The sequence below is a fragment of the Orcinus orca genome, chromosome 3 (assembly GCF_937001465.1).
Source record: "Orcinus orca chromosome 3, mOrcOrc1.1, whole genome shotgun sequence".
Classification (NCBI taxonomy): domain Eukaryota; kingdom Metazoa; phylum Chordata; class Mammalia; order Artiodactyla; family Delphinidae; genus Orcinus; species Orcinus orca.
The window spans coordinates 137,196,623-137,213,548 of record NC_064561.1 but is presented as its reverse complement, the minus strand read 5'-3'; the positions used below and the strand labels follow the sequence as shown (position 1 = coordinate 137,213,548).

The 16,926-nt window shown below is 41.5% G+C and overlaps 1 protein-coding gene across 1 annotated transcript in view; it reads left to right on the top strand.

Moving 5' to 3' along the window:
• Positions 1-259: 259 nt before the first annotated feature.
• ZSWIM6 (zinc finger SWIM-type containing 6) overlaps positions 260-16,926 on the top strand; it is a 204,215-nt gene continuing 187,548 nt past the window's right edge. The window contains exon 1 of the mRNA XM_049707901.1: positions 260-968. Coding sequence (XP_049563858.1) covers positions 293-968 — 676 coding nt within the window. The 5' untranslated portion in view covers positions 260-292. The remainder of the gene's footprint in view (positions 969-16,926) is intronic.

The following is a 16,926-nucleotide window of genomic DNA, read 5'->3' as shown; positions in this document are numbered from 1 at the left end:
AACCCTTCGGGAACCCAACCCCAGCGCCCCCGCTACCCCCGTGTCCGCTGAGCGCTCTATTTATGTTTCAGCCCAGCGATTTGCATAGGCCCCGCCCTTGGCCCTAGGTTCCCCTATCGGGGCCCCGCCTCAGCCTCGACGTCACGGTGAAGGCCTCACCTCTTGTGCCCGTACAAGGAGCGGCGGGCCCTAGATGGCAGCGTGGCGTCGCGGCGGCGTGTGCGTGTCGCGCTTCCTTGTGCCGTTTATAGGGTCCTGGCACTTCCGCTGTCGGGTTAGAAGCGGCGCGGTCATGGCGGAGCGCGGACAGCAGCCTCCTCCCGCGAAACGGCTCTGCTGCCGGCCGGGCGGCGGAGGCGGTGGCGGCGGCGGCGGGGCCAGCAGCGGCGGCGGAGGAGCGGGTGGCGGCTACAGCTCTGCCTGTCGGCCGGGCCCGCGGGCGGGCGGCGCGGCGGCGGCGGCGTGCGGGGGCGGCGCAGCGCTGGGGCTGCTGCCGCCGGGCAAGACCCAGAGCCCCGAGTCGCTGCTGGACATCGCGGCGCGCAAGGTGGCTGAGAAGTGGCCGTTCCAGCGCGTGGAGGAGCGCTTTGAGCGCATCCCGGAGCCGGTGCAGCGCCGCATCGTCTACTGGTCCTTCCCCCGCAGCGAGCGGGAGATCTGCATGTACTCGTCCTTCAACACCGGCGGCGGCGCCGCGGGCGGCCCCGGAGAAGACAGCGGCGGCCCCGGCGGCGCGGGCGGCGGCGCGGGCGGCGCAGGCGGCGTCGGCTCCTCGTCCTCGCCGGCCGCCACCTCGGCCGCCGCCGCCGCTGCCGCCGCCGCCGCCGCCGCCGCCGCCGCCGCTGGGGCCGGGGCCCCGTCGGCGGGGGCCGCCGGGTCGGCGGACGGCGGAGACGAGACACGGCTGCCCTTCCGCCGGGGCATCGCGCTGCTGGAGAGCGGCTGCGTCGACAACGTCCTGCAAGTCGGTGAGTCACGGGGCAGTCGCGGGGCCGTCTGTCCGTTCGTCAGTCCCTCGGGGGGGCGCCCGCCCCCTCCTCTCCCCTCCCCTCCCCTCCCGGCAGCCCCTCAGCCCAGCGCGCGCCCGCACCCCGCCCGGTGCCCTCACCGTCCCGGATAGTCCTCCAAAGCGGAGCGCCCATTTCCTCTCCGCCCTCCCCGCCCCCTGTCTCCCCGGACGGGCCAGCGCGAGGGGGAAATGAATCAGCATGACGCGCCCCTCCGCGGGGTCCGCGGGGTGGGTGTCGGGTGCCCCCGGCCCGCTCGGTTCCCCGCCCTTCTTCCAGGGAGCACGTCCTGGAGGGCTGCTCGCCTGTTTTGGGGGGTGAATGTGGACAAAGGCACGGGCTGACGGCCGGGCTCCGGCGGAGGGTGTCTGTGGCGGGGCCGTGCGGGGCGGGGGAGGGAGCGCGGGCCGCACAGACAATGCCGGCCGGGGCCGAAACGGCGGCCGGGCCGCGCTCTGCGCTCTCCCTCCTCTCTCCCCTTGTCTGTCGCTCGCTCGTCTTTCTTTCTCCTCTTCCCCCCCCCTCACCCCCCGCCCCTTCCATTTGAGGGAGGGAAATACATTTTAATGCCACTCGGCTGCCTCTTTTCTCCTGGCTTCGACGGGCTGGCGGCCGCGGAGCTCCGGGGGTCGCTGCGGCGTCTGGACTGGCCCGGGCGAGCTCCACCGGCCGCCCCGGGATTTAAATGTCCTTTCCTCCGCGCCTCTCCGTCTCGGGGCCGCGCGGCGGGCTGGACCCATCTCCTGAGGGACCTCTCCCCGCGAGGACGCCCCCTAATTAAAGGGCGCGAGCCGGGCCGGGAGCGGCTGGTTCTTCCCCGTTCCGGGGGGCAGCGGCGTGCCCGGGGTTCCTGCCGCCGGAGTTCGGTTTGCGCCCGGGGGACCGGGGGTCGTGCTCTGTGCGATCCGTGGGGAGCGGTGACGGGCTTGGCGCTCTCGGCCGGCGGCTGCAGGAGCGTGAGGCGGAGGGGCTCCGCGGCCGCTCCCGCGTCCCTCCCTGCGCGACCGCCTGGCAGCCGGGCACGACCCCGCACTTTGTTCTCATTTTCAGGTTTATTTGTGCCCCTTTCAGTTTTCTGTCACCCTCCGAAAAGGGGAAACCAAACAAAAGAGTCTCTTTATTTCTTTTCGGGGCTTGTAAAGTAGAAGATATTTGACAAAGGCGAGAGTAGGACTTGTGGTTTAAAGCTGCACAGCCCTTCTTTTTCTGACAGACCATGAGAGTTTTCTCAAATACCGAATTCTAAAAGCTTTCCCTGTCCTCCCCCTCCCCCCACCCTCCAGTGTGTTTTTCTGGTCAGATATTTTTTCCAGCTGTAGCGCTGGGGATGTTTTGAGCTGCACGGAAAAGAACAATGCTATAGTGAAACTCCCCTTTCCCCGTATTTTTCTCCTGATTGCAAAACGACGTATTTTCTAACCCCCCCTTCTCATATTGCTGTCTATTTAAACTGTGGTGGTGAGCACGGTTCCTAATGAATGGGGAGAGGTTTGGAAGCATCACTGCCTCTGATTTTTTATTTAATCTTCTCTTTCCGTAGTCAGTTCCTTTTATCCTTCTCTTTGGGAGTCGGGTGGGGGGCTGGGTGGGGACCCAAGAGAGACTTAAAGATTTGTTTTAATCCTATCTGGTTACTTTGAATTCTGATGCAATCTGCAAACGTGATTTTCTGCATGGTCATTTATTTGTAAAGGCAGCCCCCAGTGTTGCCTTTTCTAGGTTAGATACCCCTTTCCTTATGTCTAGAGGAGGTTTTAACTTCTGAGGCCATCCATTCTTTAAAAAAAATCTAATTAACAGCCTTTCAAGTTGTTATGCCCCCCCCCCCCCTTGTTTCCTGCCTGGTTGAAATAGATTGAAGCACATCCATGGTTTCTCAGTATAACTAGTTTGTGAGTTTTTATGGCTTGGCTGGCAATGCTGAGTTTTTTTTTCCCCCTTCTGTGCTTGACTCTGCTTGCAAGCAATGAGGAATGACAGGAGAGCACATAGGGAGGGTTTCTTGGCTGATTGCATTTAAGCCAGGAATTCACTGTGAAAATAAAGCCAAGGGACGATAAATAAAAGATGCAATCTTCTCTAGGAGACAGACACACAGCGTGGGCTTTGCCTGCTTTCATTGGTGAAGAGGCCGGGGTGAGTTGTAAAGAAAATAGTAACTTTCTGAATAGTCCCGGGAGGAGAAGGAGGCCACTGAATGGAGCTGGCAGTGGTTGATGTGAAGTAGATGCTTCTTATATAGTTTGAAGAGTTGACCACCCCTTTGGAAACACTTAACATACGTGCTAAACAAGTGCTGTACAAATTGTGGAAAATACTCTTTTTTCCCTTCTGAGTTCTGCCAATTTCCTTAACTTCCAAGTTGTATTACTTGTTGTGCCAGTCAGCTTAGAGATGGAAGGCTGTTAAATGCCTGGCAGCTGGCACTGAGATAGAAAACTTATGACCAAGATTTTTTTTCTTAAAGAAGAACAGAGAGAGTGGCTAGATTAACCATCTAATTTAGCTCTAAGTGGTGGTTTGAATTGGAACTAACATGAAGCTTATTTTATAATTTTGTGATTTGAGGTAGAACCCTTTCGCTTCATAACCTGAAATGGAAAAGAACAGAATACTCTGTTGATAGCATCATAAGCAATTTTCTGCTATTGCAAAATTACAAGTTTGTTTGTACAGGAAGTATTCTTTGACTTTTGTAGAGATGACTAAATTATAGATACAATACAGACAATCTAGTTGTTGGACTTTATTTTACACTTACAATGTTGAAGATTATTTAAGGTTATTTTACACTTACAATGTTGAAGATTATTTAAGGATTGAGGGACAGAGAATTGGGATTTCCCGGAAATTAAACATACTTGCTTAGTTATTATTTTCCAACTCCTAGATTTTAAGAAAAAGAAATTTAAAGGAAAAGAAATTAAACCTTTGATGTAGCAGCTGTAAGCAATATTTAATTGGTACAGAGCTGTTCATCAGTTGATTATGGGAAGTTTTGGAGGAAGTGTTGTTGGCTTATTATTGTTAACTAATGATATATGGGGTGGGAGCTATTGCTGAAGGTAAGGTGCTTGTATGTAAATATTATTGACAACATTCCAGTAATGATTTAGAAGTCACATAAATTTTCCCAAAAATTTTGCCTGGGAGAGAGCAGGCAAATCCCTAATGGGACCTGAAACTTGAATTGTTAAGGAAGAGACAGATATAAGTTACCAGATTTAAAAAAATCTAAAAGTTTCTGTAGGATTGAAAACATGATGAACCAAGTTAAGCAACTAACTGGGGCAAATATTTGCCACATGTTTGACCAAAGGCTGGCAGGTAATTCCTAAAAATCTGGGGAAAAAAAGACATGAATAATCTGGTAGAAAAATGGACAACACATTTCAGAAAGAAATGCAAATTATTAATAAATGTATTTATCTTCACTAAGAGAGACACAAAAATGACATGCCATTTTCATCCACCACATTGGCACACAGGTAGACATTACCCAGAATTGATTGAGGAGGTGGGAGAGTGGGATGCTGCCTCCCCTGATGTTTGGCACAATCTTTTTGTGTCATTTCTAGGAATTTATTCCATGGATATATTGATATTAGTGCACAGTGATGTTCATTACGGTGAGTGATGCTTATTGCAGTATGGTTTGCAATACTGAAAATCTGGAATCAAGCTAAATTTCTATCAGAAGGGAAGTGGCTAAGTAATACTCAATGGAATACTATGCAACCATGAAAAATCAAAGTATATTTTTATATACTGACAAGAAGAGGTGACCAGCATATTTCATGTAAAAACAAGTCAATTCTATACTACAAAGCCACAGTAATCAAGACAGTGTGGTACTGGCACAAAAACAGAAAGATAGATCAATGGAACAGGATAGAAAGCCCAGAGATAAACCCACGCACATATGGTCACTTTATTTTTTAAAAAGGAGGCAAGAATATACAATGGAGAAAAGACAGCCTCTTCAGTAAGTGGCGCTTGGAAAACTGGATAGCTACATGTAAAAGAATGAAGTTCCTAACACCATACAGAAAAATAAACTCAAAATGGATTAAAGACCTAAATGTAAGGCCAGACACTATCAGACTCTTAGAGGAAAACATAGGCAGAACATTCTATGACATAAATCACAGCAAGATCCTTTTAGACCCACCTCCTAGAGAAATGGAAATAAAACCAAAATAAACAAATGGGACCTAATGAAACTTAAAAGCTTTTGCACAGCAAAGGAAACCATAAACAAGACAAAAAGACAACCCTCAGAATGGGAGAAAATATTTGCAAATGAAGCAACTGACAGAGGATTAATCTCCAAAATTTACAAGCAGCTCATGCAGCTCAATATCAAAAAAACAAACAACCCAATCCAAAAATGGGCAGAAGACCTAAATAGACATTTCTCCAAAGAAGATATACAGATTGCCAACAAACACATGAAAGGATGCTGAACATCACTAATCATTAGGAAAATGCAAATCAAAACTACAATGAGGTATCACCTCACATCAGTCAGAATGGCCATCATTAAAAAATCTAGAAACAATAAATGCTGGAGAGGGTGTGGAGAAAAGGGAACCCCCTTGCACTGTTGGTGGGAATGTAAATTGATACAGCCACTATGGAGTATAGTATGGACGTTCCTTCAAAAACTAAAAATAGAACTACCATATGACCCAGCAATCCCACTACTGGGCATATACCCTGAGAAAACCATAATTCAGAAAGAGTCATGTACCACAGTGTTCATTGCAGCTCTATTTACAATAGCCAGGACATGGAAGCAACCTAAGTGTCCATCGACAGATGAATGGATAAAGAAGATGTGGCACATGTATCCAATGGAATATTACTCAGTCATAAAAAGAAACGAAATTGAGTTATTTGTAGTGAGGTGGATGGATCTAGAGTCTGTCATACAGAGTGAAGTAAGTCAGAAAGAGAAAAACAAATACCGTATGCTAACACATATATATGGAATCTAAAAAAAAAAAAAAAGGTTCTGAAGAATCTAGGGGCAGGACAGGAATAAAGACGCAGATGTAGAGAATGGACTTGAGTACATGGGGAGGGGGAAGGGTAAGCTGGGACAAAGTGAGAGTGTGACATGGACTTATGTATACTACCAAATGTAAAATAGATAGCTAGAGGGAAGCAGCCACATAGCTCAGGGAGATCAGCTCAGTGCTTTGTGTCCACCTAGAGGGGTGGGATAGAGAGGATGGGAGGGAGACACAAGAGGGAGGAAATATGGGGATATATGTATATGTATAGCTGATTCACCTTGTTATAAAGCAGAAACTAACACACCATTGTAGAGCAATTATACTCCAATAAAGATGTTAAAAAATAAAATACAAAAAAAGAAAATTTTAAGCGAAAAAAAATAAAGACAACTCAACAGTTCATGTAGTATGCTGCAATTTCTGTTTAAAACAAAAAAGATGGACTTGCATATAGGTGTATAAGAATGTGGAAAATGTACACAAGCAACCAGTGGATAGTGAGTATCTTTGGAGGAGGGCAGTCAAATGAATGGGCAAGGTTTTGGGGGGAATTTTAATTTTCATTGTTATTATGGTTGGATTTTTCTTAAAACTAGCAGCATATACTTTTGTAATAAGAAATCTTAGGATCGTTATCCTTGTGTTTTTAATTAACACATTTTTTTTTTTGTTTTGGGGTGTGTGTGTGTGTGTGTGTGTCCCCTTTCTGAAGAACTGGTGTACACTCAATTTTTTTTTTTTTAAACACCATTTCCTTATTTGTGACTAAACAATCATTTAAAAGCAAGAAATGTCTAAACAAAACTAGAAACTAGTCTTTTGTATAAGGAAGGAGCTAGGTTTTTTTGTTTTTTTTCTGGTTACTTTTGGGAGAGAAATTCTGTTCATACTTTGTTAAACATTCTCATGGTCTTTTCAGATTTGTTACTTAAAATTTTATGATTTAGGGGGTAGCAAAGCAGTAAAAGGGGATCATTATTAGATTTAAGATGGTTAAAATTTTAATCAGCTAACTTAAGGCTAATTTGTTGGCCTGTGAGTATTTTGATTTTCTTTACAGTCCAGAGATTATTATATAAAGATGTGATTCTAAATGCACTTTGAGAGTTAGGTGTTTTGTTTATTGATGATAATATAGTTAATTGAATGTAATTTTGAGATTAAGGTAATGATATAGAACAAATTTGAATGAGAGCCCTATGCTCGTTTTGTCTTTTGGTTAATGAAAAATTACACAAAAGGAAAAAAAATTGAAACTAGTTGCATGTGTTTTTTTTATTGTGGTTCTATCTGAGTTGAGATGTTTGATTTGCTTACAATTGATTCTTGAAAGTATTGAGCATCTCAGATGTGCTCAGCATTGTTCTGAGGGAGTTTCAATTTTAGGTGAAGCAATCTTGAAATTTTTTATGATACTTGGTTCTCCAGCGGTTAGTATTGGTCCAATGAAGAAATCTAAAGTGTTTGGGAGACAGAATACTTTTCGTAGCCAAAATATTTCAACAATACTGGAAGGTGGAATTGCAGATTTGAATTAAGCAAATATTTCTACTCTTGCTTCAGTCTTTAATTTCCTGCCCTACACACTTGTATTCTGAGTACACCCTGGAATTGAGGAGGAAAAGGCCACCCACATTATTTTAACTGTGCATTGAGTTTCATCCTTTTTGCAGATGAGAGACTCGGATACCTTTCCTTCTTAAAACATCAGGAGTCCCTGGAACGTGTTGTCTAAAGAACAATTATTGCAATTAATTGAACAATTAAAGTCAGTGTTGTCTTAAGTATGTCCTGGCCAACTGTTAAGATGTTTATCTGTTTATCCTTGGCTTCTTTTCTTTTCACAATGGGTAATCAGTTACTGTCAGTTCCAACTCTAAATGTTTGGTCTGCAAAGATGCAGGGCAGCATGTCTTTTTTACTCAGAATCATATTAAGAGTTTACTTAAGAATGTGTGATTTTAGCTAGTAATGTGTTCAGTGAACAGGATGGCAATGAAGGAATGACTGATACTTTCGTTTAAGAAAGCTGTCCCTTTTAAAAATTATACGAACGGGTCTGTACTAATTCCAAATGCTTACGTGCTTTATATTTTTGTGTTGGAAAATCGGTTTTCTTCAGTGATGCAAAATGAATTTGGTACCTTTATTTTAAGAAGCTTATGTATACATATGATAAGACACACCCGTGTTAGAAATTTTTATAGGGGCCATCATTTAACTTGAACTGCTGTTGACCTTCACCTGTTATATTTAAGAGGACAAATATCCTACAAGAGAAAGCAGATTATAGGTAAGTATAAACATCTTAGAAACAAAGCAGATTATAGGCAACAATTTTTTAAATGGTAATAAACTACATGGAGCCCACAAAACCATTTTCAGTTACCTTTCAGATTACTATTATATAGTTTGAAAAATCATGCTTTCTCGCAATAAAAATGTAATCTAATTTTCTTGGTTTATTAATTTTTTGATGTATGTAAATATTACTGTATTTATTACTGTAAATTAGAAAACATGAGCTATTTCCTCCTTATAGTGAATGGAAAGACTCATCTCTTTCTGAGAAATCAGTACCAAGTGGTAATTTGGAGAAATATGTTACATAGTCTTGTCCCATGGAAAGAGACTTGTTTCCCAATCCTAGCCAGAGTCTCAAAAATAAAGTGTGTTAGATTTGTTTGAAAAATCTGAGTGTCCTTCCACTTTTTGCTTTCAGCGCCATGTGTTCTGCTAAGAATTTCCTTTGTACATGGTTTTCAATTCTTTAAAAATAGGATGCTTCCTTTATTTCTTTGATCTAGAAAAGATAGCCAAAGCAAGCTTTGGAGAGAACGCAGTGCAAAATCTGCTTTTCATTTTGAACTTAAAGATTGACCTTCAGCTGATAGTAAGTGAAGTCTGTTGGAAAAGGGTATGCTAAGTGTTTTATATTTGTGGAATTCTTTAGTGATAATTAGTTTTTTGTCAGCATATGTTGCATATATTTATTTATGTATTTATTTGTAACAAATTTGATGTTCCCAAGTGAGAGAAAAGGAGACAGATGAACCTAGGTATCATTTGAGTATCACTACCCCAAGCGTATTTCAGTGACCTCTGTGTACAGGTGCACTCTTCTGTTTCTTCTTAAATATGCGAACGGATGAGATTCTGTTTTTACACAATACTCTTGCATGATAGTTATTATCTACCTGTAGAGCTCTGAATACTTGTACAGCTAGATTCCAGCTTCTCCCATTTTGCTCATGAGAAAACTGAGGCCCAGACATGTTGAGTAATTTGTCCAGAGAGGCATAGTAAATTGCAAAGTTAAACGTGGAATCTCTGTTTTTCCACTACTCAGGCTGCCTCCTAATTTGCTGGGAATGTTTGGTAAACTTCAGAAAATCTCAGAAATCAGAACAAGCATATAGTGAATGTAAATTGACTGTGCTGTTGGAGAGATTATTTGGCTAACATTTCATTGAATGTTATAAAAGTATTTCTAGATAACATTTTAGTTTCAGGCCAGATTCTAATGACTTCAGTTAAGCAGTGATTCTGGCATGCTTAGTACATGCTAGTATAAAACATTCGTAGACATTTGGAAACTGTAGAGACGTTCTCTGATGAGATTAAAGTTCAGGAAAAGTTAGTTATGATTGCTAGCTGTATGAAACTCTGTTACAGTTGGTGTGAGTACACATGACTGTACGCATACCTCCTTGTAATACAGAATTTACTAAAAGTTGAAAATACTACATACACAGGACGATAGAAGTCAATACCCAGGAAGAAATTTGTCTATTCTGAACGTAGTATGTATATGAAAACTTATTCAGTAGTGTCTGTGTTTGACCTGTTTTTGTACATTTTTCAGTGTTTGCCAGTGTCACCCCACCCTCATCGCTAGTAACTAGTACTATATACATAACCCTTGGGTACACTTCTTTCACGTAATTGATGTGGCCTCAAAGCTTTATTAACATCTCTTCATAAAGACCTTGTATTATTTCGGGGTTTTCTTTATTGTACTGAGCATGATTTACAGTGAGCCTCTTAATACTGCTGTATCAGCATTTCCAGTCAACACTTTCAGAGCACTTAACCATGTGCCAGATACTGCTCCAAGTACTTTATATTTCTTAACGGCCCTATGAGTTAGGTACTTTTATTATTTTCATTTCACAGATGAGATAACTGAAGCATAGGGAAAAAGTGCAAGTAACTTTTGCCCAAGGTCACACAGCGTGGTAAATTATGGAGCTAGACACAGCCTCTCTGGGCTGGTACTCTTACCCCCTAAATAATATTACTTGTGATGTGTCATCGTTAACTATTCTAGAAAGTTCATCTTCATGTTTATAGTCTCTTAGTACTTTTTAGGGTAATTTTTCACAGCCAGAATTTTAAATTGTGATCAGAGCTATGATTTTTAACATGTATTTTAAAAATTTGATTTGAAAAACTGCACTTTAAAAATACCTTTTGTGGGACCTACTGTATAGCACAGGGAACTCTGCTCAATGTTATGTAGCAGCCTGGATGGAAGGGGAGTCTGGGGGATAATGAATATATGTATATGTATGGCTGAGTCGCTTTGCTGTGCACCTGAAACTATCACAACATTGTCAATCGGTTATACTCCAATATAAAACAAAAAGTTAAAAAAAGTGCCTTTTTGTGAACGAACTTCAGCTTTGGAAGATGGTTGTGTGGGGTGATTTTGATCATCATTCATCAGACATTTTTAACTTTTGAAGGAGGAGTAACTTGCATGTTAGATCTAATTGCAATATATATGTCGCATATATACATTTATCTTGTACAACTTTTTGAATGTTATGATTGAAAATTATACTATTTCTTGTGCTGAGAAAAAGATTTAATTTTCTTTGAAAGAGATAGGTAATTGGAAGGATGTTAATTGGAAGGATGCAGTAGAACCTGTCAGTACATCTAAACTCTTACCAACTGAAAAAGCTGATCAGATAAATTGGAAGCTCATTTAGTGAATTAATGCGCTTAAAGTTCAGGTGACTCACTGCCTGGTCCTACGTTATTTAACAGTCTGTTTACTTAAAGCATTTTTCATTGTTAATTGGTGTCAGATCTCTAAGGTTAGAAGGTATTATGGAAAATAATGTAAGAAGATAGTACATAGAATGAGTCCACAGAAGCAAGATTTAAATTCTCTTAATTACGTTAGTACAATTTAGAATGCTACATGTGCCATGTTGTAGCTGTTAAATATTTGCTGACAGTGATCAGTATTTTTATAAATGAAGTATAGGTATTTTATCATTTCACTGTAAAGGGCAGAGCCTGGAGCCTCTTCTGGTGTTACTGTTGGTCTTTTGGTAAAGGCTGGCAGAAGTTGAAGGTAGCACTGTAGTATTTGGTTACGTTGAACCTTTGTTCCTGCTACTGCTTTATATTAACTCATTTCTACAAAGAAGATGGTCATGATTTTAATAAATATTTGTCGTAAAATAAACTGCTAAAACACAAATACCAGAAGTTTGTAATCAGATGTATGTGAGAGAGGACTTTTTTAAAAAATAAGTTTACCTTATTTCTTTAGGACTTTGTTTTTTAATTTAATTTAATTTTTTAATTTTTAATTTTTTTTTGTCCATGCGGTGGGATTGAACCTGAGCCTTCAGCAGTGGAAACACTGAGTCCCAACCACTGGACCTCCAGGGAAGTCCCGGACTTTTTTTTTTTTTTTTGCGGTACGCGGGCCACTGTTGTGGCCTCTCCCGTTGTGGAGCACAGGCTCCTGACGCGCAGGCTCAGTGGCCATGGCTCACGGGCCTAGCTGCCCCGCGGCATATGGGATCTTCCCGGACCGGGGCACGAACCCGTGTCCCCTGCATCGGCAGGCGGACTCTCAACCACTGCGCCACCAGGGAAGCCCCGGACTTTGTTTTTTTTTTTTAAAGCATTCTTCAAGTTTCCTTAGCACTTAGGATTTTGAACTCCTGACACCATAGTCTAGTTCTCTTTTGCTTCTCTCCTACAATTATCACCTGTGTAATTTTTGTCTTATATTTTCTCTAGACCATGGTAAAGCTAAGGACTGAAATGGCCAATGGCTGCTTTGTGATGATGGCAGAATCAAGTGAGACTTGAGGGTAGGAGTGAAGGGAGCCTCTGAACCTAACCTGCCTCAGAGCTCAAGTATCTTTCTTCTTTTCCCTCCTTCTCTAATGCCCATGCTTTTTCCCTTCCTTTCTTGGGCACGGGGGAATGGAGTGGGGGAGTGAGGAATAGTAGAGAGTGGTAGGGAAAAAGGCAAGAAATCGGAAGAGGTAAGAAATACCAACCAAGAGAGTGTGTTCCATTCCTTTCTTTCCCAGCCACTGTCCCCTTCCCTTCAACCTCCCTCGATTTAGGGAAATAAAGCTGAGGTCACAAGGACCTATGTGTTCCAGCTGCTGCTTGGCTGCTATTTTTAGCCTGGCCCTCCATCAGGCTGGCACTAGGCCATGATGGCATAGGGCCAGCACGTTGTGGGACTGCTTGGCAAATGTCAAAAACTTAACTTTTCAGTTATTAAACTGAACTAATTTTTGTATATATTCTGTGTTATGATATTCTACTTACCTCTACTTTTTCGAAGTGGGATGTGCATTTTTTAAGAAAGGATTGATTTTTGATAGTAGTCATCATACTGTGATAACTATTTTAGATAGGAGAAAGATTTAAGAATTGCCTTATCAGGTCAGACATATATCCTGCTCAATAATTTTGGTTTTGTGGTGGCACCAAGAGGTGTGAGATTTGCCTGATTAATTTAAAATGCCTTGGCCATCTTTAAAATTGCCATTCCTGTTGAAGTTGTAGAGTCTGAATTGGTTTATATAATTATAGGTGTCATTAGACATTAAAAAAAAATGTACTTTTTTTTTCTACAGTTGTCAGTGTTCTCTTTGCTAACACAGTTGTGTGTGTTTAGGTTTGGTTAATGCTGTAAGAACATGTTTAGCAAATAAAAAGCTTACTATTTATTCTAGTAGGGCGTATAGGTGGGTTTTGGTTGAAGTAGCAGTATCTGGGTCTAGATTCTGTATACCCTAGAGCCAGTATTATGTGGCGTGTATTTGCAAACTGAGTTTTAAACTTTTGGATGCACATGTGAATTTAAGAATTTACTTGATTATCAGTTGTACTCAAAATGAAAAATATGTTGTATTTGTTCTTGTATAATTTTGGAAAGAAGTGAAAAGAATGTCACAGTGTGAATCTGTAGTATGTTTGGAAGGGACTTTGGTAAGAAGAACAGTATTTATATTCTTTCCATAGTGGTACATAAAAAAGCTGAGGGTATGTTAGGGATGATTTTCAGTGTACCATGGACCACACTGAATGTGAATAGAAACAGGGATGATGATTATTATTCACTTACTCAGTGAATTGTGGTATAATGTACTTAGATCTGTTGGATGTCAGGATAACATTTAGCTAGTGCATTGATGTGATGCCCTTCTTAAGGTAACAAAATAATTGGCCAAAATAACTAGGAATAGAATCAAATTGATTTTTTTTCACTTTGTCTTTAAGGTAGTAATTGGACAAATTTTGCTGCCTTCACTTTTTGAAATAAAGTTTAAGGTGAGGGATTTACTGAAAGGTGACTTGCTGGTCTAATGGCTTAGAGAAGGCAGATGTTTCAGAGTTAATTTAAATTTTTACATCTTAAAATGAGATGCTTCCATTGTGGATAAGAGCAAGTTGGGCAGCTTACTCTTGCTGATCCAAGAATATTTTGTTTCTTAGAGTGAAAACAAAAATTTCATTAGGGAATATAATCAGAATGTCTTGGGGATACAGTACCGAGTACATTGAACTATATCACAGTGTATTAATTATACCATGTGGTGTCTTTCTGCAGTTAGAGGTTATGGTAGGTGTATTTTCCAAAAGTGGCTTGGAGATAGATCCACTGATATATCTATGTATGTTTCTATAGATAGGGGTGTGTGTGTGTGTGTGTGTGTGTGTATGCACACATATATATATATTTATAATATGATGCTTAGAACATTATAATCTACTGGATGGTAGTAGGTAAGTGACTATCTTATGGATCCGTAATGTAATTTAGATTTCATTTAGGTTAGTCATGTAAATGATGTCAGCTCCAGTTTAACTAATAAGCTTGATTAAAACCAAAGCCCAGATGGTAGTTTGACTAGTGCTGTTATAAGCAAAGTGCTCAAATGATGTTCCTTACTGGAACTTGTCAGAGCAGTTTCTTTGCAGTTTTTGTGGATCTCTCTTAGCAACTTATTAAAAAGGCATTTTGTCTAAGCTGTTTCATTAAATAGCAAGGAATTCCAGAGTATTGGATAGTATTGCATTTTTGCTTTCAATAAGAACTATTGCAATGGAGAAAATTTTTTTTGAAACTCTTTATTCATTTTAACAATTTGTGAAAAAATGCTTTTATTTTAAAATGGACAGATTTTTAAAAAAATTCTGTTTCAGGGCTTCCCTGGTGGCGCAGTGGTTGAAAGTCCGCCTGCCGATGCAGGGGACTCGGGTTCGTGCCCCGGTCTGGAAAGATCCCACATGCCGCGGAGCAGCTGGGCCCGTGAGCCATGGCTGCTGAGCCTGCGCGTCCGGAGCCTGTGCTCTGCAAAGGGAGAGGCCACAACAGTGAGAGGCCCGCGTACAGCAAAAAAAAAAAAAAGATAGTAACAATTCAGAATGTAATGTATGCAGTGTATAATGGGCAACTTATGGTGGTTTTATGGATGGATTGGCTATTGCATCTCTAAAAGGCTAGTTTTTAAAATTTACTCCTTGAGTTGCAGTTCCCCTCTTTGATCCTTTACAGTTGTGGAGCAACTAGTTTTCTCTTTACTTTTGATTTGCCTTTTTAAGTTTTAGAATTGAGCTTTGAACCTGGCTCTTTCAAGAAGCCTAATTTATTATTTAATGTAGAAAATTCTGTGTCTTGACTCTTTCAATAAGCCTTACCCAGGAAATCTAGAACCGTCATACCGTTTTTAAAAAAGATATAATAGTAAATCAAGTTCATAAGTATACTCTGGTTTTTTCTCAGTGAAGGTGGGTAGACCTTCTGACATTCTGCAAGGGGTTGTTGTAAAGGCTGACACTGGCCTGTCTGATTCATGGCCCTTTCCAAACTTGAGAACACAGCTGTGGAACTCATCTTTAATGTGAAAATTGGAGAAAATGAGGGATTGTTTCTTATGAGAAATTGCAGTGTGTAGGATTGTAGATTTCTAAGCATCTTTTATAGAGGGGAGCAATAGTTAGGCTATCAAACAACTCAGAATATGAAGTGCTAACAAATAAATGTAAAAATATTCTGCTATATACTGTTCTTTTAAATAACATTTTATTTATTTACTTTTTAATATTTATTTATTTGGCTGTACTGGGTCTTAGTTGTGGCACGCGGGATCTTCATTGCAGCATGCGGGGCTTTTAGTTGCAGCATGCGGGATCTAGTTCCCTGACCAGGGATCGAACCTGGCCCCCCTGCATTGGGAGCACAGTGTCTTAACCACTGGACCACCAGGGAAGTCCCTGCCGTATACTGTTATAGGGTCATTTTGAGTTTGCTATTGTTTAGTAGATATTTCTAGTCTTGTTTTTTAGGGTGAGAATCACAGAGTATTTAAATAAAAAGTCCCTTTTTGGAGTTGAAATATAAATCTGCTAGAGTGAAAAAAAATACTGGTAAATTTTAAATCCGGGACAGGCAACTATTAATAGTGTCAGTGAAGTGTGTGTATAGTAGACATTGAAATGTCCCTTGAATGAATGGTAGGCTTAGATTATATGTCAGTATTTATGTGTACCTGTATGAAATTCTCTTAGTTGAAAAAAAATAGCTCCAAGTTCCAATTTCTGTTTGATTTTCTAAATCTGAGTTGTCTCTTAGGAGGTATTTTGAATAGGAATATGACCACAAGATAGGAAGGTTGGTTTTTGAGACTTTATTTTATTACCAGCAGTACATTTATACAAATACCATGTAAGGTTTCTTTCTTCTTTTTCTTATTTGAGGGAACTTTTTCCTTCGAGCTTGTTAACTTGTTAACAGCATCATCATCAGCCAAAAAACTATTCTGAAAAAGCAGTTTATTTATTAGATGGCTCCGGCGTCTACACAGAAAATAATTCGGGCATTCCTGTGTAGAACAGTACTTTTGGGTTACCAAAGCAAATAACTTTGAATTTTAAATACCTTCGAGTGATTAAGAGATTGCTTTTTCCTTTTATTTGATACTTCAATTTTTGTTTTTTTAAACAAGGTCATCGGAGCACTTTTTTAAAATAATTAATTAATTAATTAATTTTTGGCTGTGTTGGGTCTTTGTTTCTGTGCGAGGGCTTTCTCTAGTTGCGGAGAGCGGGGGCCACTCTTCATCGCGGTGCGCGGGCCTCTCACTGTCGCGGCCTCTGTTGTTGCGGAGCACAGGCTCCGGACGTGCAGGCTCAGCGGCCATGGCTCACGGGCCCAGCCGCTCCGCGGCATGTGGGATCTTCCCAGACCGGGGCACGAACCCATGTCCCCTGCATCGGCAGGCGGACTCTCAACCACTGCGCCACCAGGGAAACCCCTCAAGTTAAATTTTAAGAACTTAATATGAACTGAAATTTTGGTTGTGTATTTTTTTCAATTCTATTTTTGAGTGATCTCATATATCATTGCCCTTGAAAGCTGTGCTGATGTGACCTGGATGACCTGCTCCACACTCTTTTCTAACTATCCAGTGAAAGGCCTGTTAATGGCCTTTGTATACTTCTAATATGTACCACAGAGCTTTTCATTTTCTTGTATGTGCTCTTCTCATGTGTGTACATGTGTTAAGAGTGGACTTCATGTATTTGTTAAGAGTGTTATAATCAGCTTGTGAACTTTGGACAGG